Consider the following 24197-nt stretch of genomic DNA (forward strand, 5'->3'; position numbering starts at 1 on the left):
ATTGAGTCTTTATAGCGCGGAGGGCCCTATCTGTCAATTATGAGGTACCTGTGGATGTGTCGAGAGAGGGGTTTAGGGGAACATTGAAGTCTCCTCCGACTATCAGTGTGCCTGACTGAAACGCAGTTAATTGGTAAAATGCATTGCGGAAGAAGGAGACTTGTTGCGAGTTCGGTGCGTAGATGTTCGCGATCGTAAACGGAGAGTCGTGCAATGTGCCTTTAATAAATAGATATCTACCCTGAGGGTCTCGTTGGACGTCAGTGACTTGGAAGGGGAAATGTTGTGAGAAAAGAATGGATACCCCCCTTTGATTTTGCTGTGTCGTTAGAGGAATGGTAAACAGTCTGGAAATTACGGTCGTGGAGTTTGGGGATACCGTCTGTCCTAAAATGTGTTTCTTGGAGCAATGCTACATGTGGTTTTTCCTTACATAGCGTGTAAAGGAGACGTGAGCGTTTTTCAGGGGTGTTGAGCCCACATACGTTCAGTGAGTATAGTTTGAGTTGTGTCAGGGGCTGAACCCCCTTCTGTCCAGTGGATGACCCAACAGGGGTGTCCGCCATCCTGTGGTGCGCGTGTGGGGGGGAGGTGTGAAAGAGGACGGGGGAAAAAAAAGGGGAGGGGGAGGGGAGTAGAGGGCTTATGGACCTGTCGCCAAAAGTAACCGATTAGGCGAGAGGATGATGTCCTATCGCCTAATTATCAGAAGAACCAATCGGTGTGGTACAGAGTGTACCCAGGACCCACACCCCAGGAGGAATACGAGAACACTGGTCCACTACTGTGCGGGGGTTGATCAGGGTCTAGACAGTGGAGAAGACTCTAACAAAACCAATCAGAAAATGTCCGTAAGTATTAAAGGTGATTAGTGCCACCTCAGAACGGAGATCAGTAAAGTTGCTTAACCGGCAGAAGATGATGGGTCGCTCTGCGAGTCCTTCGTGACTCGGGAGGGGGGGGGGGATCCCCCAGCCATAGAGCATCTGGGGCGTCACAGATCCCTAGAGCAGTAAGGGGTGAGAAATAGTCTAGGGCTGCCCCAAGGTGACAGTCAATCTACCCAAAGTCACTCTCATGGCACTCAAGCACCATGTAACAATAAAAAAAAATGTGTGCACTATGGCGAATGGCAACACAGGTAGTATCCCTGCTAGGGGAGAGTAGGTAATGATGAGAGGCCTAAGTAATCCTCCAACCCAGGTGACCATGAGTGGCATAGAAGAGTGTGGTGAGTAGAGCGAGTGACCCAAGTTAGCATTACTACATTGTCAGTATCAGGAAGCAGAGTGTTCAAACAACAACCTTCAATCAACAACAGTGAGCACCATACAAATACATTCAAATGACTGTGGATCGACCGGCAGAGCTAACACAAGCCTGGACGTCACATTAAGCTTGAAAGGAGCACCTTGCCAATCAGATAGAGTCCAAGGGTACTGTGACAGGCCATCAGAACTTTTCAGTCCCTATTTGCGGAGAAGGTGAGTCAAAAGTTGTGGCCATGGGAGAAATTGGCGAGCGGTGCAAAATGCATTTCCAACGAGGAGTTAAAGGGCAGGCTAACCGTTCTACATTACAGTCCGTGGTAAGGCTTTACCACATCCAGGTTCCCGAGATGGCAGGAGGCGGTCAGGGTCGGTGCAGTCCAGCGCAAAGTCCCAGGATCCTTTGCTCCCTCCGGTCGATGAGCAGTCCCGGTGACGGGTGCAGTAATGGAGGAGTGAAAGGTGACCGACATTTGAAGCTGAAGCCCACCAGTGGCAGCGGTGAGGCAGTCCATTCACCAGCCCCATGAGCAACAACAGGTACGATTCGGTCAGGGGGGGAGGTGTTAAAGTCCCTGCTGGGATGTAAGGCCCGCAGATCGTTGGCCGCGTCTGACATCCCTCGTACTCCGGGACTTGCAGGCATTGTCATTTAATATATAAAATGTAACATTGGCGTAAAGGAAGTCCCAGAAACAACAGTAGTAAACCAGTGGTTCTCAACTCCTGTCTTCGGGACCCACTAATAGGCCAGGTTTGTAAGCTAACTGAAATGCATCACAGGTGATATAATTTGCTGCTCAGTGGTTGCAGTATTCTAGTCTGCATTTCCTCAAGGTAGTACTTAAAATCTGGCCTGTTAGTGGGTCCTGAGGACAGGAACCACTGCAGTAAATGATAAACTGCAATGGAGGGTATGTGAGGTAGATGGACCCTGTCCACGGTATGGTGTTAAAGTAGCGACTTGCAGCTGGGGGGGTCTCCACGAACCAAGCCTTCATCAAACAAAGGGGGCTCCTTTTTCTCCCAAAGTTAGAACAATATGTTAAGGATCGTTGGGATCCAACTGTGATCCTGCCCATAGATCCAATAGGAAAATAGTTGACAAAAGTCACAAGCTGAGGTTTCAACGTTAAACAGAAAAGCCATCATCTTTCTCAGGGAGGTCTGGCTTTGAGCTTAGCCTTGCTTCTAGTTGAGCGCCAAACCGGAAAGAGGGCTCCGGGAGGGGAATCTGCCAGGAGGAGTCTCTGGTTGCAAGGGACGAGGTGATCCCCCAGGATCGGTGTCAATTAGTCAGTCAGTTAATCAGTTTTTTTTTTCAGCAAAGCTTTGCCATCATGGAAGGTAGAGAGAAAGTGTTTTTTGCGTTGATATCTAAAGACGGGAAAGGCCCAATCATATTTGATTCCATTAGTCCTAAAAGGTTGCAGTAGCAGTTTGAGTGTCCTGTGCTTTTGGACAGTGGCATGGGAGATGACCGCAAAGATCTGGATGGGATGTTCTTGAAGCTGTAGATCCATGATTTATATGGCCTTGACAATCACTTGTTTCTTGACAGTATAATAGCGTGACTTTTCTATGATGTCACATGGCAGACCATCAGCCGGGGTTCAGTTAAGGCCCTGTGGTCATAACCCAACTCCAATTTATGTGAAGGAAGGTCTGATAGAAGGTGAGAGATCAGTGTTGACTATTGCCACTGAGTCTATCAGGAATTCCATGCACGATAAAGTTGTAACGGCAGGAGTGCTTTTCCAAATCACTTGTAAGAAGCCATTTAAGACCCTTTTATAAAGACAAAGTTGTCTTGCACACAAGACCTACCTTTGTCTAAAGAGGTAGCTAACTTCTCTGACGCACCCCAAAGAGATCGCACTTCGCTGTGTGGACATTGTCCAAGCTATCGGTTTATGTGCTTACCCCACCAGATCTACTAGCTTTGCAAGGCCACCACCTGGGCTTTAGTTCATACTTTCGCCAAGTTCTGCCAGGTGGCTGTCCAGTCTTCTGAGAATTCAACTTTGGCTGCAAGGTTCTTTTTATTGTTGGGCCTGTTGGCACAGTTCTGTTTGCCTTGTTGTTGCGCACCCTTCTTATTTATTGCTTGGGAATGTCCCAGGATCTAATAATATCCAGCCTGTGATCCCTTTCACTGGACTATTGACAAGCCATGCCAATACAACATTTTTTGAATACTTTCCAAATATGGAATGTACCTCTGGCTCTGATATAGTTAATCTGGTTGAAATAAAGACACTAGTCCATCCAGTTCAACCAACTCCTTGTTCACATTTATTGTCTGGACACTTTATCGATCTCTTATTTCCTGTTGCACAACTCCCCCACGGTTTTTGTCCCTCCCTTTCTACAGAAATGGGAGAGGGACTTTAAATAGGATCCATACAGATAAACAGATGGAGCATGTCCTCTTCTTCTTTTGCTCATAGGTCATCCACCTCTAGTAGATGTCAAGACAGGATAAAAATTGTTGACCCAATAGTTTAGAACAGGGGTCTCCAAACATTTAAAACAAAGGGCCAGTTTACGGACCTTCAGACTTTAGGGGGGCCGGACTGTGACCATAACAAAAATATTGTCTTGTTTGTTTTAGTGAGAGTAATTGTGCCTCATCATTGGTGTCAGTGGGAGGAATAATCCCCCATCATTGGTGTCAGTGGGAGGAATAATTTGCCATCATTGGTATTAGTGGCAGGAATAATTCCCCATCATTGGTGTCGGTGGGAGGAATAATTTGCCATCATTGGTGTCAGTGGGAGGAATAGTGCCTCATCATCGGTGTCAATAGGAAAAATTGTTCCCTGTTGATGTCTCTGGGAGGAATGTGCCCCATTATTGGTGTCAGAGTACCATTGTTGGTGTCGGTGGGAGGAAATGTTCCCCTATCTTTGGTGTCACTGGCAGGAATTGTGCCCCGTCATTGGGCGCCATTATTGGTATCATTGGAAACAATTATGCCCCATCATTGTTGTCAGTGGGAGGAATTAAACCCCATTACAGGTATCCATGGAGGAAATAGTGACCAAGGACCAGATAAAAGCAAGCAAAGGGCCACATCTGGCCCCTGGGTCGCAGTTTGGAGACCACTGGTTTAGAACCCCTGGTTAATGCTAGGGGTGTAGAATTTAATCGCTGCATCGCGATTTGGGTGTCCCCGATGCTACATCGATGCATGCAACCTGAAAAATCGATGTCGGAAGGCATCATCCTGACTTGCCCTGCCCCTCCCGGGAGAGCGCTCACAGCGTGGCTGTAAAAATAACTGTTTTGTAATAAATGTAGAGTTATAACTCATTAAGTGCCCACCGCTGTATGTGCTTTTTAAAATATATGCAGCTTCATACCTTATTTCTTAGTCTGTGTATAACTGTATATGCCGCTCATGTGACTGCCCGGCCCAACCTGCCTCTCTCCTGACGTCCGCCCCACCCGCCTCTCTTCTGATCTGATGGCTACAGTCGGTGGGTGGGGCTGAGAACTCCATCTGACGTGGGAGGAGAGAGGCAGGTTGGGCCGTGCAGTCACATGAGCGGCATATACAGTTATACACAGACTAAGAAAGGAGGTATGAAGCTGCATATAATTTAAAATGCACATACAGCTTGGCACTTAATGGATTATGACTCTGCATTTATTACCAGTGGTATGCTTACACCTCCTACATGTGCTCCGTGCTGACATTACCCCGGCTTCCCGTTTGCACATTCCACTGTGTTAACTCCTAGTGTGCTGGAAGGTGCAAACAGGGAAGCCCAGGGGAACTGTCAGCACAGAGACAGTAGTACAGGAAACTTCATATAACTGCTGTGGATTCTAATCCCTCCTGACCTCTCAGCAGCCGTGTGCGTGAATTCCTGTACCCTATAGTACACTGGATTGGTGCAATTTTTTTTTTTTTTTTTTTTCCCTTTTTCTTTTTCTTTTTTCTCTTTTTATTATTTTTTTTTTTTTTTTTTACACTTCAGACTCTACCTCATAGAGTGTGCGTTATATGCTCATGTTATGCGTGCCAGCCCATTGCATCTCTATTTTGGTTTCGCATCATTAGTGTCGCTTCTTCTTGTGTGTTTTTTTTTTTTGTTTTTATAAATATTGTTAAATATAACTCCTTTTGCTTGAGAAGCACACAAGTTTACAATTACATATTCGCCCTCTTATCCTTCCCCTCCCTCCCCCTTATCTCACCTTAAACAATCTCTTGTACCTCCTAATTCTCTCTAATTTTCTTCTAAGATATCTTTTAAGTATCTCCCCCTAACTTTTCCGCGTAACTCCATGATTTCTTGAAAGTCCTCCAGTTATCCCATTTCGTGATTTGTAAAATGTTGTTACCCTTTATGCCCTCTTTCAGTTCTTCCATTTTATAAGTTTCTTCAACCGCATCTATCCACTCCCAAATTAAGGGGCACTCCACCTCTTGCCACCTCCTTGGGATAAGTCTCTTGGCGGCATTGAGTAAATGTGGTACAAGTGTTTTCCTATAACTTTTTATACCTTCTCCCCCCCCATGAAATAGGACGACCCATGGGTCCATCTTGATCTTTTTCTTTGTGATCTTTTCCACACAGACCAATATTTTTTCCCAGTACCTCTTAACCTTGGGACATTCCCATCAAAGGTGTGCCATATTTCCTGGTGATCCACATCCCCTCCAACAATCTCCTGTCTGCCCTTCTTTAAATTTTCTTAACTTATCCGGTGTCATGTACCATCCGGATATACATTTGAAACACATTTCCGCTGTGCGGCTGTCTACCGCGGAGGAGTGTGTCAGAGTCAACATTTTCACTATTGTGGCCCTATCCCGCTGTGTCCCAAGTTCCCTTTCCCATTTTTTAATGAATGGAGGTATGTTCTGCTCATCCATCTTCAGTAGAATCCTATATAACTTTGAAGTGGTTCTTTTAGATCTTTCTGTGGAACATATTTTTTCCAATTCTGTTAACTGATCTCCTGATCTCAACGGGCGTGGGAGGTCCTGAATAAAATGCTTGAGCTGCTGGTACCTCCATTCATTAATTTCCATTAAATTCTTTTTAAGTTTTAACTCCTGCAGTGTTATTATGTGGCCATCATTCGTTATGTCCCTTACTTGTGCAGTGTCCTTTTTAATCCAGTTACCCCCTACCTGTGTTTTACCTGGTGCAAAGTAGTCGTTATTTTTTAGTGCTATGAGGGGCGAGTTGTATTCCTTCTCAGTTTTTTTATAAACGGTGTCCCATATTTTAAGTGCATTTTTTGTTATTTCGTGTGCATTCTTGTCTAGTGTCTTAAATTGGGGAGGATTCCAAATTTTCTTGTCCAGCCTCACCTGTGATAGTTCGTTTTCTAAACTTACCCACCTTTTTTCTTTATTGACTCTGGCCCACTCCACCACTCTTGTCAATACAACTGCGTCATAATATCCTTTAACGTCCGGGACCGCTAATCCCCCCTTTTTTTTTTTGGTTGTTTTAGGGTCTGGAGTGATATCCTGTGTTTCTTATTTCTCCATATATAATTCATAATTAATTTTTTAAGGGCTGAGAATAATGTTCTCGGGAGGGCTATGGGAATAATCTGAAATTTATATAAAATTTTAGGTAAAATAACCATTTTGCAATAATTGATTCGTCCTATCCATGATATTGCTCTATTTTCAGCTTTTTTTTGTTTCTATCTTAATTTCATTTAGTAAGGGAATAAAGTTCATCTTATACATTTTTTTAATGGATTTTGCTAACAATATCCCTAGGTATTTGAGTTCTTTAACCCAAGCGAAATGGTACTTCGCTTTCAAGAGTTGCTCTTCTAATTTACTTATGTTTATACTCATAATCTCCGTTTTGGTAATGTTTATTTTGAAATTTGAAATTTCCCCGTATTCTCTGCATAGGTTTAATAGGTTTGGGATTGATGTTTTGGGTTTAACCAAATAAAAGAGGACGTCGTCTGCAAAAGCAGAAAGTTTTGTGTTCCTCCTCTCCTATTTTGACCCCTTTTATTTCTTGACCGTTACGAATCCTGGCCAGTAGTGGTTCCAATGAAAGCACAAACAAAAGTGGCGACAAAGGGCGCCCCTGCCTTGTACCATTTTTCATTGAAAAGGTTTGAGAGAGACTGCCATTTATCTTTATTTTAGCCGTGGGAGACCAGTAAAGGGCTGCAATCCAATCCATCATCCTCTGTCCAAACCCCATGCCCTTCAGGGTAAGCAACATAAGTCCCCAGTCTACCCTGTCAAACGCTTTTTCTGTGTCTATCGACAGGAGTAGACCTGGGGACCCTATTGCCTTAATTCTCCGGAGTATCAAGAGTGTTCTTACTCCGTTGTCTCTCCCCTCTCTACCTTGAATTAAACCCGTTTGATCCGGGTGTACCAGTTTTGTCATTTCCTGTCTAACTCTCCCGGCCAATACCTTGGCAAACAGTTTTATATCTATGTTAAGCAGAGATATCGGCCGGTAACCTGAGCAGCTTCCAATGTCTTTACCTTCCTTTGGAATAACGGTGATGGTTGCCTCTGATGCTTCTTTACTTAGTTTATACTCTCTTCCAAGGCCATTAAAGTACTGGCATAATCTTGGCAGGAGAATCTCCTTGCACTTTTTGTAATACATCACTGTGAAGCCGTCTGGGCCCGGGCTTTTACCTGCGGCTGAACTTGTTAGTGCTAATTTGATTTCATTTTCTGTAATGGGCCTTTCCATCCCTTCTGCATCTATTTGACTAATTTTTGATAGTCCTGCTTCTTTTAAAAATGCTGTGGTCTTAATTTCTTTCTCCCCCTTTTGCCAGTTCTTTTGTTCTACCGAGTATAATTTTTCATAGTATAATCTGAATGTTTCTGCAATATCTTTTGTTGTATGTGAGACCTCACCTTTTTCGTTTTTGATTTTATCTATGTAGTTCCTTGATTTCTTTTTTTGTACCATCCGAGCTAGATGTTTGCTTGTTTTATTTCCCCACCTGTATCTTTCCTTTGCTATTAGGTTAAATTCCCTTTTTGTTTCCTGATCTATACGTTCTTTAAGTTCGTTTTGCTTGTTAACTAGATTCAGATATAGATCTCGTTGCTTTCCCGTTTTCTTATGTTTTTGTTCTAGGTTAAAGATCTCACCTATTAGTTTTTCCCTTTTACTATTCTCTTCTTTTTTCCTCCTTGCTCCTTCAGAGATCAAGACCCCTCTTATCACCGCCTTATGGGCGTCCCATAATGTTGCTACCGAGATTTCATCCGTCTCATTTGTCTTAAAGTACTCTTCTAGTTCTTTTTTAACCCTCATAAAACTTTTCTCTTCAGTCATTAGTTCCTCATTAAGTCTCCAGTTTTGATAGGGCCTTTGATTCCCTGAGATGTTTATGGATATGCTAATGGGGGCATGATCAGAGATCGTCATGGTCTCTATTCTCGTCTTGACCACCATTTCCAACATTCTATGATCCACCAAAACATGGTCAATCCGAGAATAGCTCCCATGAACAGGGAAATAAAAAGTGTAATCTCGTTGGCTTGGGTTAAAAATCCTCCATGTATCCACTAATTGACTTCTATGTAGGCTATCTTTTACCTTTCTTAGTTGTATTTCTTGGGTTTCTGGTGTCTGGTGAGTCTTATCTACTTTCGGATCCATACAAAAATTTAAGTCTCCTCCCAATATTATCTTTCCCCTCCTAAAGTCTTTTAATTTCCCTAATATTCCCAGAAGGTATTTCATCGGGGAGGTGTTCGGGGCGTATATATTTACAAGGGTATATTCCGTCTCCTCCAATTTTCCTCTTAAGAAGAGGAATCTCCCTTCTGGGTCTGTCATTCTGTCTGTTAGTACGAACCGAGTCCCCTTCGCTATTCCAATTGCTATCCCTCTGGCCCTTTTGGAAATGGTATCTCCATAGTACCATATGGGAAAATCGGGGGAGTATAGCTTTATGTTTGATCCTAGTGTAAGATGGGTTTCTTGTAAAAAGGCAATGTCTGTCCTATACCTTTTCAGTTCCTTTAGTACCTTGTGTCTCTTGGTTGGGCTATTAAGGCCTTTCACGTTATAGGATAGACATTTAATCACTGGCATCCTTGGTGTGTTTTTTTTTTTTTTTTTACCTTCTCCCTTCATCACTAAATCTGGGTCTAACATTTTTCCTTTCTTCGGGTTGCGCTCACTTCTGATTGTTTTGGTGAGATAAGGTTTCTTCCCTCCCTCCATCCCATCCCTCCCCCCCCCCCTTCCTCCCCCCTCCCTTCCTCCCATCCCCTCCCCCTTCCCTCCCTCCCACCCCCCCCTATTTGGCCTATTAAAGACCTCTGAACCATCTTCCATGTCTTGGTTCAGATCACTCTGGGTGGGGTCTGAGATTGCCTCCCCCCTCCCGACTTTTTTACCCGGGAGGGGGGGGGACTGGACCCAAACCAGAAAACAGAGGGGAGACAAAAAAGACAAAAGAAAAACAGAGAAAACAGGGGACATCAAGGGAAGCCCAGGAAAGAGAAAGTGCGGCTAGAGAAAGCAAAGAAAAAGAGGGAAGGGGGGAGTTCCCATTCTCCTCTCACCTCCACTCCCCCTCCTACCCCCAACCTGGTAGGTCAGGGACGTGAATATCTAATTTCCTACAAAATTCATTTAAATCCTCGGGGAATCTCAGTGTCGCAGATCTCCCCTCTTTTGTTCCGATTAGGCAAGCAGGGAAACCCCAGTTATACTTAATATTCAGATCTATCATCTGTTTTAAGAGCGGTTTTAACAACCATCTCCTTGCCAAAGTTTCTGGGGCCACATCAGTGAATATCTGCAGATCCATCCCTTCAAACACTATCGGGGGTTGTCCCCTCAGCTTCTTCCAGATTGCTTCTTTATCTTCATAGAATCGGAACCTTATTATGACATCTCTTGTTCGCTCGGAGGTCGCTCTTTTCGGATTTCCTACTCTATGAACCCTTTCGATCCTAATCGGATTGTCTACTGTTCTTTCCAGTAGTGGATTAAATATCGTCTGCGTTATTATGCTGAGGTCCTCGCCCCTCTTCTCTGGTATAAACCTTATCCTCAAGTTTTGTCTCCGGTTTCTGTTTTCCTGATCCTCTAATTTATAGAGAATATGCCTCTGTCGTAGTTGAATCTGGTCCATCTGGACTTTTAGTGTATTTGATTCCTGTTCTTGTTTCTCTATTTGTTCCTCTGCTGATTCTATTCTGGAGAGCATATGGCCAAAATCGGTCCGTAAGTTCTGTATTTCACCTTTTATCGCATTTTCCAATCTTAAAAGCATCTCTGCCATTTCTCCTTTTGAGGGGGACTGTGTATCTGCGCTTCGTTCATCCATCCTGCTGCTTTCCAGTCCACTTCCTATGGACCCTTCCTCTCTTAATTCTATGGATGTTTCTCTGGAAATATCACTCTGGGATTTCTTATTTTCGGTCTTTTTAACTTTATTCACTTGTTGTTGCTTTGTTGCTCCCTGGGCACCAGGGGCGCGCTGGCTTTCCCCTCTGGTCACAAATGGCCTTATTGAGCTTGTTGCTGTTATATTGCTTGGAGTAGTTGGGGGTCCCCCTTTTGTTGATCTACTCGTCATTCTGCTCATGTTGTTCTCCCTACTTCTAATTCTCTTCCCCAGCTTAACCTCCTATTTCCAACAATTGGAAAAAAGGCTCAGTGGAGAGGGGGACACTAGTGTGGAATGCAGGACGGGGTGGGACAGGAGTTTTTTTTTTTTTTTTTTTTAAGTGTATTTTCCGGGTTTTAACCAGAGGTCCCTATTTAATTAATACCACGCTTCTGCGCTATATATCCCAAGAGTTTGTTTGTCCCCGGTCTTATTTATTTTAAGGCGTGTTCTTGTCCCCCCCCTTTCTTTTTTTTTTTTTTTTTTATATTTTTAAGACCCCTTCCCCTGTTTGTATGCTTGTCTCCCGTTTCAAGATATTGCCTGATCAGATACAGAGAATAGTATCTGCATCTGCCAGGGTTATAGTCAAATGGAGATCACCTGTTACCATTTATTATTAGGGCTTTAAAGTGGGGGGCAGGTTAACTTCAAGCTTCCTTTCCTTTTCTGTCCTTTTTCCGATATTTCATGTCCTGGGAGAAAAGGGGAGCTCCCTAAGGAAAGGGAGGAAGGCAGAACCGTGGGGTGCCTACGGATTCCTCCAAGGGGGAGGGGATATATAGTTATCCGGCTGTCTAAAACCTAGACGAGACCAGGATATGGGCCTTTGGGGTCAAGAGAATGTATACCAGTTTTGCCTGTTTTAGGGTTTTTTTTTTCAATTTCAATATATATAGTCCTGTTCAATCAATTAGTATAGAAAAAAAGCTATACCAGACAGTTCACCATGTTACCACATCCTTATCCTCCCTTTAAATCAGGGTCATTTAGCACAAACAACTGATTGACTCTAGGTTCCCAACATCCTCCACTATTCATCCTCCGTTCTCATGTGGTAGATTATTCTGTGTCACACCATATATTGCAATTCTCATTTAGATAATACACTTTATATCGGCGTTCCTGGCACTTGATGGATGCTGCATGTCATATACTCAATACAAGGTATATCTCCCTTCACAGTGATTTCACATAGGTTACGGTTTACAGACCTTCTGGGTCTTCTTCGGCAATATTAATCGCAATATAGAGTGTACCTCTCTGTCTGGATCAGCTGAGAAGAGGAGTGCAGGGATAGACCATCTGGGCTCAGCGTGCACGCTGGCTCCGCATACTCACTTCAGTGTAGGTTCAGGGCCTGGCCGTGGCCGATGTAAATGGCGGGTACCGTCCTCCCGCTACTAGCCCCGCTTACCATACCCTCTCTGGTTGGTTTTGGTGGTTTTCATGAACCCCTGTGTCCGTCTTCCGGCATTGCGGCACAGCGCGGCGTGTCCCGACCCGTAGCCCTTGGCACAACGGGGCACGAGCGGTTCTGATGGTCCTATGGAGAGCCGATGTAAGGTGTGTGCAGCGAGCTGTACGGAGGCTGCTGTCTCTCCCCCTCATTCGGCGCGGTCCGTCCTTCCTCCTAGCAGCCCCATAGCTCTTCACTCCCCCACCCGTGAGCGCGTCGCTTCCTCACGCCCTCACGTGCACGCCATCATGACGCAGCTGATTACTTCTCATTTTGGTGCAATCTTTAAAGCGGAGTTCCACCCGTTTTTTAGTTTATTAAAAGTTGGCTGCTACACAAAGTATAGCTGCTGATTTTTAATAAACCGACACTCGCCTGTCCCACGGTCCATCGATGGAGCCACGCTCATCTCCCCCTCCTCTCCCTTGCACCGTCAAATCTACTGTGGGCTGTGACACCCGACCGTGATAGCTTACGGCTTCATGGCCGGGCGCACACTGCGTTCTGCCATTGACCAGCCAATCTTCTGGGACCTGTGTTGTGTTCTGGAAGATCGCTGGCAGGTAGGGGCCGCCTAGGGCGAGAGGAGGAGTCATCTAGGTGGACGGGACAGGAAGTCCCACTAAATAGGACACACACTCCCCCCCCCCCCCCCCCCAAAAAAAAGCATGACATGCCAAATGTAGCATGTCAGTTGATGAGGAGTGCTTAAAGCGGAAGTTCTACTTTTGGGTGGAACTCCGCTTTAGGGGAGTGAGGTTATTTTTAATTCATAGCAGAGTTCCAGTACATTTTTTGTTTATTAAAAGTCAGCAGCTACAAAAAAAGTGTATCTTCTAAATTTTAATAAAAAGACACTCACCCTGTCCCACAATCCAGCGACGTGGTCACCCAAATCCTTCATTCTCTCCCCCGCCTGTCCATGGTGCTGGCAATACTACTGTAATGGACCTATGAACTATTCTGCCTACAGAGGACTGCATGACTTGTTACTGAGCTCAAAGGGTTAATTGTAGAGTGACTTTTTCACTGCTAAATGCTAATTGACTCTCTGTTGTGTATTACCAGTTAACAGACTCCTGCCAGGTGTATGCTAACGTGATGATCTGTGAGTGTGTATTGTTCTAAAGGTTAATTGAATTCTATTGAGAAAGGAATGTGCCCGGCCAGGTCATGTTAAGTGGATCTCGGTGCCGGAACGTCTAGAGACTGATTGATTCAAGGAGATGTCATTATTTCAAAGTATCTGTGTGAAGGGGGGGCGGAGATTGTCATTGTTCCTGTCACAGTTGTAAGCACATATAAGCTAAGGGAAATGTCCCATTAAAAGGAGTCTTGTTTGACCCTTCAACACGCAGCCTCGTCTCGTTCTTGAAAGGGGGACTCTCTCTCTCTCTGGATCTCGTGGATGGGGATACCGGCTGTACTTGCATATCGCAGCTTGCCAGGGAAAAGGACGTCTCCAACGGCTGATACCCTCTCACTAGCCCGGGTAGCCGTTACATTGGTTGGCAGCAGCGGGATGGTCCTTTTATCCAAAGAGCAAGTGCTGAATGGAGTCGCAGTACGCCAGGCTGAAAAGATCCACACTAAAAGATCTATTGGAGAGTCGTGGTAGGAGCGCCAGCAACAGACCACGGAGGGAGCTGATAGCTGACCTGCTGGTGCTGGACGAAATGGATGGATCCATGGAAGGAACGGAGCCCCTTGCATCGGTCAGCGAAGAAGATGTAATTACTGGGATTGTACAGCGGAGATTATCCTTGTTTCCAGAAACGTCCGTGGAACTAATAAACCAGCTGTTCCGGGAAGCACGGGAAGAGATACAAACTAAGAGGGGACAAGAACTGGAACTGGTAAGAGCGAGACAGCCCATTACACCTGCAGCTCCTACCCCCCCACCTGCTGCTACAGGAAAGAAAATACCGTTCACTGCATTTAAAGCTTTTGTAGAAAGTGAGGAGGAAATCGATGGATATTTGGCGGACTTTGAGAGGCAGTGCTTACTACACCAGGTACCACCAGACCAATGGGTCACTATTTTGTCGGGGAAATTGTCGGGCAAAGCCAATGAAGCCTTTCGGGCTCTTGCTCCGGAGGATATTTTACAATACCAGCAAGTTAAAAAGGCACTGCTAACCCGATACGCTGTAACTCCAGAAGCCTACCGCCGGCGCTTCCGGGAGTCCAAGAAGAAGGCTGTGGACTCCCACATGGAATGGGCCAACCGGTTACAAAGGGTGGCATCCCTTTGGGTCCAAGGGTGCAAGGCCAACACCGGGGAGGAAGTATTGCAGCTGTTCCTAATGGAACATTTCTTTCAAGACCTGGCCGCAGACATACAAGACTGGGTACGAGATCGCCGTCCCGCTAACTTAAACGAGGCGGCTCGGCTAGCAGATGAGTACGCGGAGACAAGGAAAGTAAGCCAGGGTACTACACGGCTGGCTCAGAAGGTAGAACCACGTACTCCAACCGTCACCCCACGCCCAGAGTTTCGGGCTCCAGTCCCACCAGGACCAACACGCCCTCAGGGGCCTAACAACTACCCCCAGGATTCGTCTAGGGTGACGTGCCATCACTGCAGCGACACGGGACATATTGCTCGTTATTGCCCTCTGAGAGCTACAACTACCAACTGGAGACGCACAACACCCAGCACAGAGGTTACTCCATCACGTCCCTCTGCGGCTCACTGCCTGGAGACCGAGGGGGCCTGGAGGAATGTCTGGGAATTTTGTATGAGGCAGACCCAATACAAGCTGCCTCTCCGGATAACCGTCAGCATCACCGTCAGGAGGTACGGGTGAATGGACAAGTAGCACAAGGCTTAAGAGATTCCGGGACTACTATCACTCTGATTCAAAAACATCTGGTAAGGCCAGAGAACGTGTCCACTCGCACAGTTGCCGTCCGGGTCGCAGGGAGTGCTGTATTTTGAGTACCCACCGCCCGGGTGCACTTAGACTGGGGAGCCGGGTCAGGAAAGACCACAGTTGGTATCATGGACAACCTACCTGCCGAGGTTGTGCTGGGCAACGACATTGGCCCTCTGACTTCGGCTTATTTACCTACACCTGCTGCTGCTTGTCCCGTGACCACCCGAGTTGCTGGAATCAACTCGCTTGCTGCTGAGACCCGGGTAAGACTACTGTCCCCGACATGTACTGTAGATCCGGCACAATATCACAGTCTGAAATGGGAATGTGACAAGTTGGCCAGTGAGAAATCAGAGATGCAACGACACTATGTCATGTATTATGAGATGTTCCGTGGCTTGAACATTGAAATACACAAACAGGCGGAAATTGTCAAAAGATTAAATGGGATTTGCATCCAGGTGGTGCCTTATCTCTCCCAAGAGCATCAGCAACAGGTTTTGGGAGCCATTGAGAGAGCAAAGCAAGTGACTGTTCCAGAACTGAATTCTATTATTCACCGTCACTACCGACCTGGTAAGCCAATGGGAATGCCGACGGACTGTCCAGGCAAACGGAACTTTTACCTTAACAGCAGACCGGACATCCCCAAGTTGACCCGAAAAGGATCAATCCGGGTCTGCTGGAGTGTTCCACAAAAGGGGAGTAGTGTAACGGACCTATGAACTATTCTGCCTACAGAGGACTGCATGACTTGTTACTGAGCTCAAAGGGTTAATTGTAGAGTGACTTTTTCACTGCTGAATGCTAATTGACTCTCTGTTGTGTATTACCAGTTAACAGCCTCCTGCCAGGTGTATGCTAACATGATGATCTGTGAGTGTGTATTGTTCTAAAGGTTAATTGAATTCTATTGAGAAAGGAATGTGCCCGGCCAGGTCATGTTAAGTGGATCTCGGTGCCGGAACGTCTAGCGACTGATTGATTCAAGGAGATGTCATTATTTCAAAGTATCTGTGTGAAGGGGGGGCGGAGATTGTCATTGTTCCTGTCACAGTTGTAAGCACATATAAGCTAAGGGAAATGTCCCATTAAAAGGAGTCTTGTTTGACCCTTCAACACGCAGCCTCGTCTCGTTCTTGAAAGGGGGACTCTCTCTCTCTCTCTGGATCTCGTGGATGGGGATACCGGCTGTACTTGCATATCGCAGCTTGCCAGGGAAAAGGACGTCTCCAACGGCTGATACCCTCTCACTAGCCCGGGTAGCCGTTACAACTACTGTGGGCATCTGGCTGTGACAGCTTTCAGCTTCACATCATGTTGCGCAATGTCTCACTGCGCTGTCCTGCATAGCCGGGCAATCTTCTGGAACCTGTGAAGTGTCACAGAAGACTGCAGCGAGGAAGGGCCGCCTAGGCGGCCCAAGGGGAAGTGGGAGTGCATCAGTAATTGTGATGCATCGCGGAATCGAATCGTGATCGAATCGTTGACCAGATAATCGTAATCAAATCGTGAGACCAGTGAAGATGCGCACCCCTAGTTTATGCACACCTTTTCCAATATTTTAATCATCAACCCCCTATTGAGGTGCAAATATAAGAAAAAAAATTCCTTCTGATAACGGCGCTGAAGTGTGTATTCCACAAAAATGTAGAACTCCCGACAGTTGGTCAATGAATGGGTGGCTGTGATGATCAACTTGATTGGTCGATTCAGCAGCTCTGAATCGAAAAGATGAACAGTTACGTAAAGCATGGTTTTATTGGCACTATTTCCAATGCTCTGCAAATATGCTACATACATGCCAATGTAGTTCTTTAAACCCTTTTGGCATAGAGTGCCATAATTGGCACACTTCTGCTTCCAATTGGCTTGCTATGGACTCATTTAGCATTCTCCAGTTTCTCCCCTTCCTATTGCCGCACCCCGGGCTTCTGTCGCCTTCTTCTTCTTCTCTTCTTCTTCGATGTTCACATGTCGCTTCCTCCCCCTGTAATGCCGTGTGCGTGGCTCGCACCGATTTTATATAGGCCTCTTATGACGTCACAGTCCCATCATGCTCCGTGCACCCGGAGCATGATGGGACTGTGACATCATAAGAGGCCTTTCATACTTACCTCCACGGCGGCTGTCTCGGCTCTTCCCAGCAATAGCTAACCCCCCCCCCTGGGAAGCTCTCTCTTGCGGGCACGCTCTCTGTCATACACTCCACGTCCATAGATAGAGTGTAGGACTCAGTCCCAACCCCCCCGGCAGCCGTGTCATTGGATTTGATTGATGGCAGCGGGAGCCAATGGCTGCGCTGCTATCAATCTATCCAATCAACGTGGAGACTCCGCGGAGAGGAGGACACCGGGGGACGTGCACAGCAGGTGAACGGGTAAGTGAAACGGTGGGCTGCGCGGCCCGTGACAGCGAGGTGTTTTTTCACCTTGATGCATAGGATGCATTAAGGGGAAAAAACATGAACCTTTACAACCCATTTTAAGATTTAAGGAATTTATGTCTTTGAGTTCAGGACACAGGCAACCCTCCCCTCGGTTTGTGTTACTCTGTATGGTTTGCTAAAATACTGAGCTGCCAGGAGTAGGGTAAGGTAGGGTTACCGGGTTATGCTCAGGGATTGGGGGTGTCCAGCAAAGCTTTGCCAGTGACCACTCACCTAAAATGACCACTCACCTGAAAATTACCAGTCTATAACCCAGGATATATGAATATACAGTGTGGTGAGATGAAACCAAAAAGGACCTGAAAAAACTCATGTAAGACACTGTGATGCATGCTGCTGTAGAATCATGTTATGTAATTTATTGTAATGCAATTTTAGTCTAACATTTTCCAGGCAATAAATATGGAATAGTGTAAGGGTAGATGCCTTAACAGCAAAATGCTTAAAAAGGCCCTTCATTGTTTAACATATCCCACCTATTATGTCAAATACAATTTTTTCCAGTTTATAAAAAGTTCTTATTACTACTTTCTGTGCTAAAATATGGTATACATCTTAAATGTGTATTTTTTTAATACCAAATAGCTTCCATTGTCTGACGTGTTTTAGAGTAATTCCAGAATAAATTAAAGGATTGCTAACAACAATTTTTTTTTTTTTTTGTATTCTAATCAGTCTCAGGCCCTTGTGAACCAGAAGATTTGCTGGGTGGGGTAATTTTTGGGGCCAGTTATCTTGGATCTACACAACTGGAATGTGAAAGGCACCAAATAGCAAGTACCCAAATGAAACAGGCGCGAGAAGCAGTGGACAGGGTGAAGGTGAGATGATGTAAAAAATGTATATTCAATGGTGCTCAGGTGACATGGATAAAAAAAAATCTGTATACAGGGAGGGAAAATGCACAGAACTACTGCAAGAAAATTCTCCCCTCTATTGAATAACTTTTTAATGGCTTTTGTACAGCTAAGAGATAGAACTGTATGGGTTTCAGGCAATCAACACATGATCTATGTCTATTGTGACTCTAATGTAAAAACGCATATAAAAGCAAAAGAAAAGGCCTTTCAAAAATACAAGGCTGAGGGGTCATTGTCAACATTCTGACAATACAAACAATGCAAAAAGGAAGTGTGTGAGCGCAATCAGCGCAGCTAAAATAGACCACGAGAAGGCACATGGTGGAGGAGAGTAACAAAAACAAAACAAAAAACAAAGAAATTCTTTAAACATAAAAACTGTAAGAAAGTGAGGCCAGAACATATTGGCCCCATAAAGCAGGGGTGCTCAACCTTTTGAAGAGCGAGGGCCACTTAAGCGACTTGGTAATCGGTCGTGGGCCACAATGAGCGGAGCGGGTGGATGCCAGGTCCGTGTCTGCTCTGCATATGCATAGAGGTTAATGCATAGAGATGAATGGAGGGTCCAATTGGTCAGACTGTCGGACTGACCGTGTGAAAGGAGCCAAAGGCTGCTTTCACATTGATGTGCTGTTGGTATACCCGCACCACGGGTGCAACACAGTGTACCTGTGGCCTTCCTGCACTTTGCAATAGACTTCTATTATATTCTGCAGGTTTGGTGCACTTTCAGAAAGTTCACTAAACTCCCAGGTAATAACAGAAGTCTATGGCTCAGTGCAGGTAACCCGCAAGTAAACTGCTCTGCACCTGCGGATCAGTTTGAAAGCAGCCCAGTAACCACTGCAGAAAAGATATGCCCATATATACACTGTGATTTTAGTAATAAACTGACCTTTAAAAACAGTATTCTATTCTATTTCATCTCACAGCAGGAGGTCGCGGGCCACATCAGAGGGCTCCGTGGGCCACATGTGGCCCCCGGGCCACTGGTTGGGCACCCCTGCCATAAAGGATGATGATGAGAATTTGGTTACAAAAGACAAATAGAAGGCAAAAGTTTTAAGTGCTTTCTTATCCTCAGTTCTCACAAAGGAAATGGGGGGATATAGTAACCAAGACTAATGTTAACCACTTGCTTACTGGGCACATAAACCCCCTTCGTTCCCAGGCGAAATTTCAGCTTCCGGCACTGCGTCGCTTTAACTGACATTTGCGCGGTCGTGCGACGTGGCTCCCAAACAAAATTGGCGTCCTTTTTTCCCCACAAATAGAGCTTTCTTTTGGTGGTATTTGACCACCTCTGCGGTTTTTATTTTTTGCGCTATAAACAAAAAAAGAGCGACAATTTAAAAAAAATATATATATTTTTTTACTTGTTGCTATAATAAATATCCCAATTTTTTTTAAAAAAACTATTTTTTTTTTCTCAGTGAAGGCCGATACGTATTTTTCGACGTATTTTTGTAAAAATAAAAAATAAATCGCAATAAGCGACTGGTTTGCGCAAAAGTTATAGCGCCTACAAAATGGGGAACAGAATAATGATTTTTTTTTATTATTTTTTTTTTTTACTAGTAATGGCGGCGATCTGCGATTTTTATTGGGACTGGGATATTGCGGCGGACGTATCGGACACTTTTGACACAAATTTGGCGCCATTCACATTTATACAGCGATGAGTGCTATAAAAATGCACTAATTACTGTATAAATGTGACTGGCAGGGAAAGGGTTAACACTAGGGGATGAGGAAGGGGTTAACTGTGTATCCTGGGTGTGTTCTAACTGTGTGGGGGGAGGGGGGTGACTGGGGGAGGTGACCGATGCTGTGTCTCTATGTACAAGAGACACAGATCGGTCTCCTCTCCTCTGACAGCACGTGGAGCTCTGTGTTTACACACAGAGCTCCACGTCTCTGCTGTCACCTGCCGTGTCACCGACGATCGCGTGTACCCGGCGGACATCGCGGCCGCCAGGTACACGCATCGGGTCTTCGACAATGTGCCGGGACAGTTTTTACCCGCTGCGCGCCACCCAGTGGCGCGCGCGGGTAATGCACATAAAAGGCCGTGTTTAAACGGCCACTTGGCACTTGAGAGCCGCGCTGCGGACGTATTTTGTCTATAGCGCGGGTCTCAAGTGGTTAATAACAAATCACAGAATGCACCCTCATGGCTAACAGAAGACAGTGCTAGGTCCTTTAAGGGGTTGTAAAGGTAAATGTTTTTTCACCTTAATGCATCCTATGCATTAAAGAGGATGTAAACCCACTCTCATCAATTCTAAACTACTGCCATGGTGCTGATCTATAAGGATGTACATGCCTCCTGCATGTATCCTTACCTGTCAAATGTCCCCCATTTTGCTGTTTAAACCCCCGCAAAGTCCAGATTGTGTGGGCAGGTCTGTTGTTCGGCGCTCGGTGGGCGGAGTCATGATGTCAGCAGACTCCCGTCCACCTCTACACTCCCCTTGGCCAGAGCGCGCACAAGACAGGAAGAGCGCGTTCTGGGTCGTCCCCTCCCCCGATGTCATCCCCCTCCATGTGTCCACACACCCACCCCTCCTCATCCTGCTCCGTTTGTCCGCCCCCCCCCCCCCCCCCCCGTGCCGTGTCTTCACCCTCCGCCCCCCCCCCCCCCCCGTCCTGCTCCGTGTGTCCAGCTCCATCCCCCGCAGCCATCGCCGGCTTCTCTCTCCTCTCCCGCGGGCTGCGAGGGGGGGGCTCTGTCAGGATGGAGAGCGGAAATGGGACACAGAGCGTTCGTTACCGAGCGCTGTGCGTCCCGTGATAACTGTGCAGAGTAACCTGTGTGTTACTCTGCTCAGTTTATGAATGGAAGGGAGACGCTGTCTTTTGTCCATTCATCTTCAATGCAGAGAAAAGGACTGGGGAATGAATGTCCTCTGTCCCTTTCTCTGTCTCAAATGGGAGATGTCAGGGGTCTCTGTTTAGACCCCTGACATGTCACCAACACCCTCACAGAGCTGATAAAAAAAATGAAATTGTAAAAAAATAAAAATAAATCAGACACCACAACCACCCCCCATACCAAGATGGTCCAGAACCCACCGTCCACTACCCCACCGTCCACTACCCCACCGTCCACTACCCCACCGTCCACTATCCCACCGTCCACTATCCCACCGTCCACTATTCCACTGTCCACTACCCCACCGTCCACTATCCCACCGTCCACTATCCCACCGTCCACTATCCCACCGTCCACTATCCCACCGTCCACTACCCCACTGTCCACTACCCCACTGTCCACTACCCCACTGACACCGTCCACTACCCCACTGACACCGTCCACTACCCCACTGTCACCGTCCACTACCCCACTGACACCGTCCACTACCCCACTGTCCACTGGCACCATCCACTACCCCACTGACACCGCCCACTACCCCACTGTCCACTACCCCACTGACACCGTCCACTACCCCACCGTCCACTACCCCACTGTCCACTACCCCACTGTCCACTACCCCACTGTCCACTACCCCACTGACACCGCCCACTACCCCACTGACACCGCCCACTACCCCACTGACACTGCCCACTACCCCACTGACACCAACCACTGCCCCATCCCCCCAACCCCTTTCCAAAAAGCATTGTGAAAAAATATATTTAAAAAATAAAACCCCACCCTCCCATCAAGTACAAAAAAAATTGTAAAAAGAAAAAAAAAATGTTATTGTAAAAATGGTATAAAAAGAAAAAAATCCACTGGTCCCAAAAAAACTTTTGGGAACAAAAAATATTAAATTGTAAAATAAAAAAAAATTATCTGACACTGTCCACTATCCTGACACCATCCTGCATGTACTACCCACCTCTGTACCCTACGCATTCCTGTGATTCGCATCGCACTGCTGTTCAGATCACATGTGATGTCTGTGCGATGCGATTTCAGCCATACAAACTGTATAGCTGAAATCGCATCACATTCGGACCAAACGCGCATCACACCTATGCGATTCGATTCATGTCCTGTCAGTTCGCAGTGCGATATGCGAGCTGAAATGGGGGTGTCATTACCATTGTATTACACTCCCCAGCATATGGCAGTGTGAACTGTCGTGCGAGTTGGGTGCGATGTGGGAACCCGCAGTGGATTTGCAGGGTTCCCGAATCGCACCAGTGTGAACCAAGCCTCAAAGCATGCAGCCTACAAATGTCACCTGACTGCTCCTACCAAGGCTCGGTTCACACTGGTGCGATTCGGGAACCCTGCAAATCCACTGCGGGTTCCCACATCACACCTGACTCGCACGACAGTTCACACTGCCATATGCTGGGGAGTGTAATACAATGGTAATGACACCCCCATTTCAGCTCGCATATCGCACTGCGAACTGACAGTTAGGACATGAATCGGATCGCATAGGTGTGAAAACCTATGCGATTCTGGTGTGGACCAAAAAAAGGGTCCTGTGCAAGTTTGTTCCAAATGAGATGCAATTTCAGCCATACAGTTTGTATGGCTAAAATCGCATCGCACAGACATCGCATGTGATCTGAACAGCAGTGCGGTGCGAATCACTTGCGATCTCGTACAGCTCATTAATGTGAACCAGCCCTAAGTTCATTCAGCCTGGGTGTAAGTATAAAAAGTGAGAAATCCACCCTCCCCCACACAACACATCCTGGTAATATAGGAATTTTGCATATGTGATCAGGTGACCTCAGACACACACACTGCAATATAACAATAATTAAAAGATCACTCATGCTCGGACTATCTCCCCTAATCACTTGTCTAAGTATATTCTGATCCGAGGCGGCTCTCTAATTAGACGGCCGCCTGAGGCCTCGCACTCACAGGGACCTCGCGGCCGCCTAATTTGCCTCAGCTCATCACTGGACCTATCAAAATTAGGGCACTTAAAGCAGCTGAGCTACTCCTTCAGCTTGCGCCGCTCACCTGCCTTCTCTGCGTCTGACCGGCTAACTTTTCGGGTCGGTCAGGCAAGGCGGCGCAAACTATCCCTGCCCTATGACTGCGAAGGGGAAGGACTGCGGATGAGCTCCGGTGGATGGATCCCCCTCCCAGCACCTTCTGCAGCCTGCCCAGCGAGAATGGGATTGCCCGGCCGTGCCGCCCTCCTGCTGTGTGCCTGGATGGGAGCTCCGGTGGATGGATCACATCCCGGCACCTGCTGCAGCCTGACCGACCCCCCAGAAAGAAAGTGAGCCCCCGGCCGTGCCGCCCTGCTGTGTGCCTGGGTAGGAAGAGCGGCGAGGACAGCACATGGAGGAATTGATCTTTCCAGATTCCTCCTGCAGCTGCTGAATGACCGCTTCTTCTGCGGGCGTTCACTGGCTGCAGAAAGAATCTGGAAAGATCAATTCCTCCATGTGCAGCTGTCCCCGCCACTCCTCCTACCCAGGCACACAGGAGGGCGGTACGGCCGGGGGCTCACTTTCTTTCTGGGGGGTCGGTCAGGCTGCAGCAGGTGCCGGGATGTGATCCATCCACCGGAGCTCCTATCCAGGCACATAGCAGGAGGGCGGCACGGCCAGGCAATCCCATTCTCGCTGGGCAGGCTGCAGAAGGTGCTGGGAGGGGGATCCATCCACCGGAGCTCCTCCTATGCAACGTTTTACTGCCAACGTGCTCCCAGTTCTCCCTGCATACCCCCTCTGCTCCCTGAACTCCTCCCCAGTGCTCTCTGGCCCCCATGCTCCCTGGCTCCCCCACTGTGATGCCCCCCCACTGCTCCTTGGCTCCCCCGCAGTGCTCTCTGGTCCCCTCTGTGCTCCCTGGCTCTCCCCCCTCAATGTGATGTCCAATCGTCACCCCCCCCCCAATAGCTCTTCACCTCCCCCCAGTGCTCTGTGCTCCCTGGCCCCCCACACTGATATCCCTGCCACAGTGCTCTCTAGTCC

General features: G+C 46.8%; 1 protein-coding gene across 2 annotated transcripts in view; it reads left to right on the top strand.

Annotated features, from left to right (window-relative positions):
- APBA3 (amyloid beta precursor protein binding family A member 3) overlaps positions 1-24197 on the top strand; it is a 218265-nt gene that overhangs the window by 81509 nt on the left and 112559 nt on the right. For both annotated transcript variants that reach the window (XM_040322250.1, XM_040322258.1), the window contains one exon: positions 18112-18257. In XM_040322250.1, coding sequence (XP_040178184.1) covers positions 18112-18257 — 146 coding nt within the window. The remainder of the gene's footprint in view (positions 1-18111; positions 18258-24197) is intronic.

Source organism: Rana temporaria, chromosome 1 (genome assembly GCF_905171775.1).
Source record: "Rana temporaria chromosome 1, aRanTem1.1, whole genome shotgun sequence".
Classification (NCBI taxonomy): domain Eukaryota; kingdom Metazoa; phylum Chordata; class Amphibia; order Anura; family Ranidae; genus Rana; species Rana temporaria.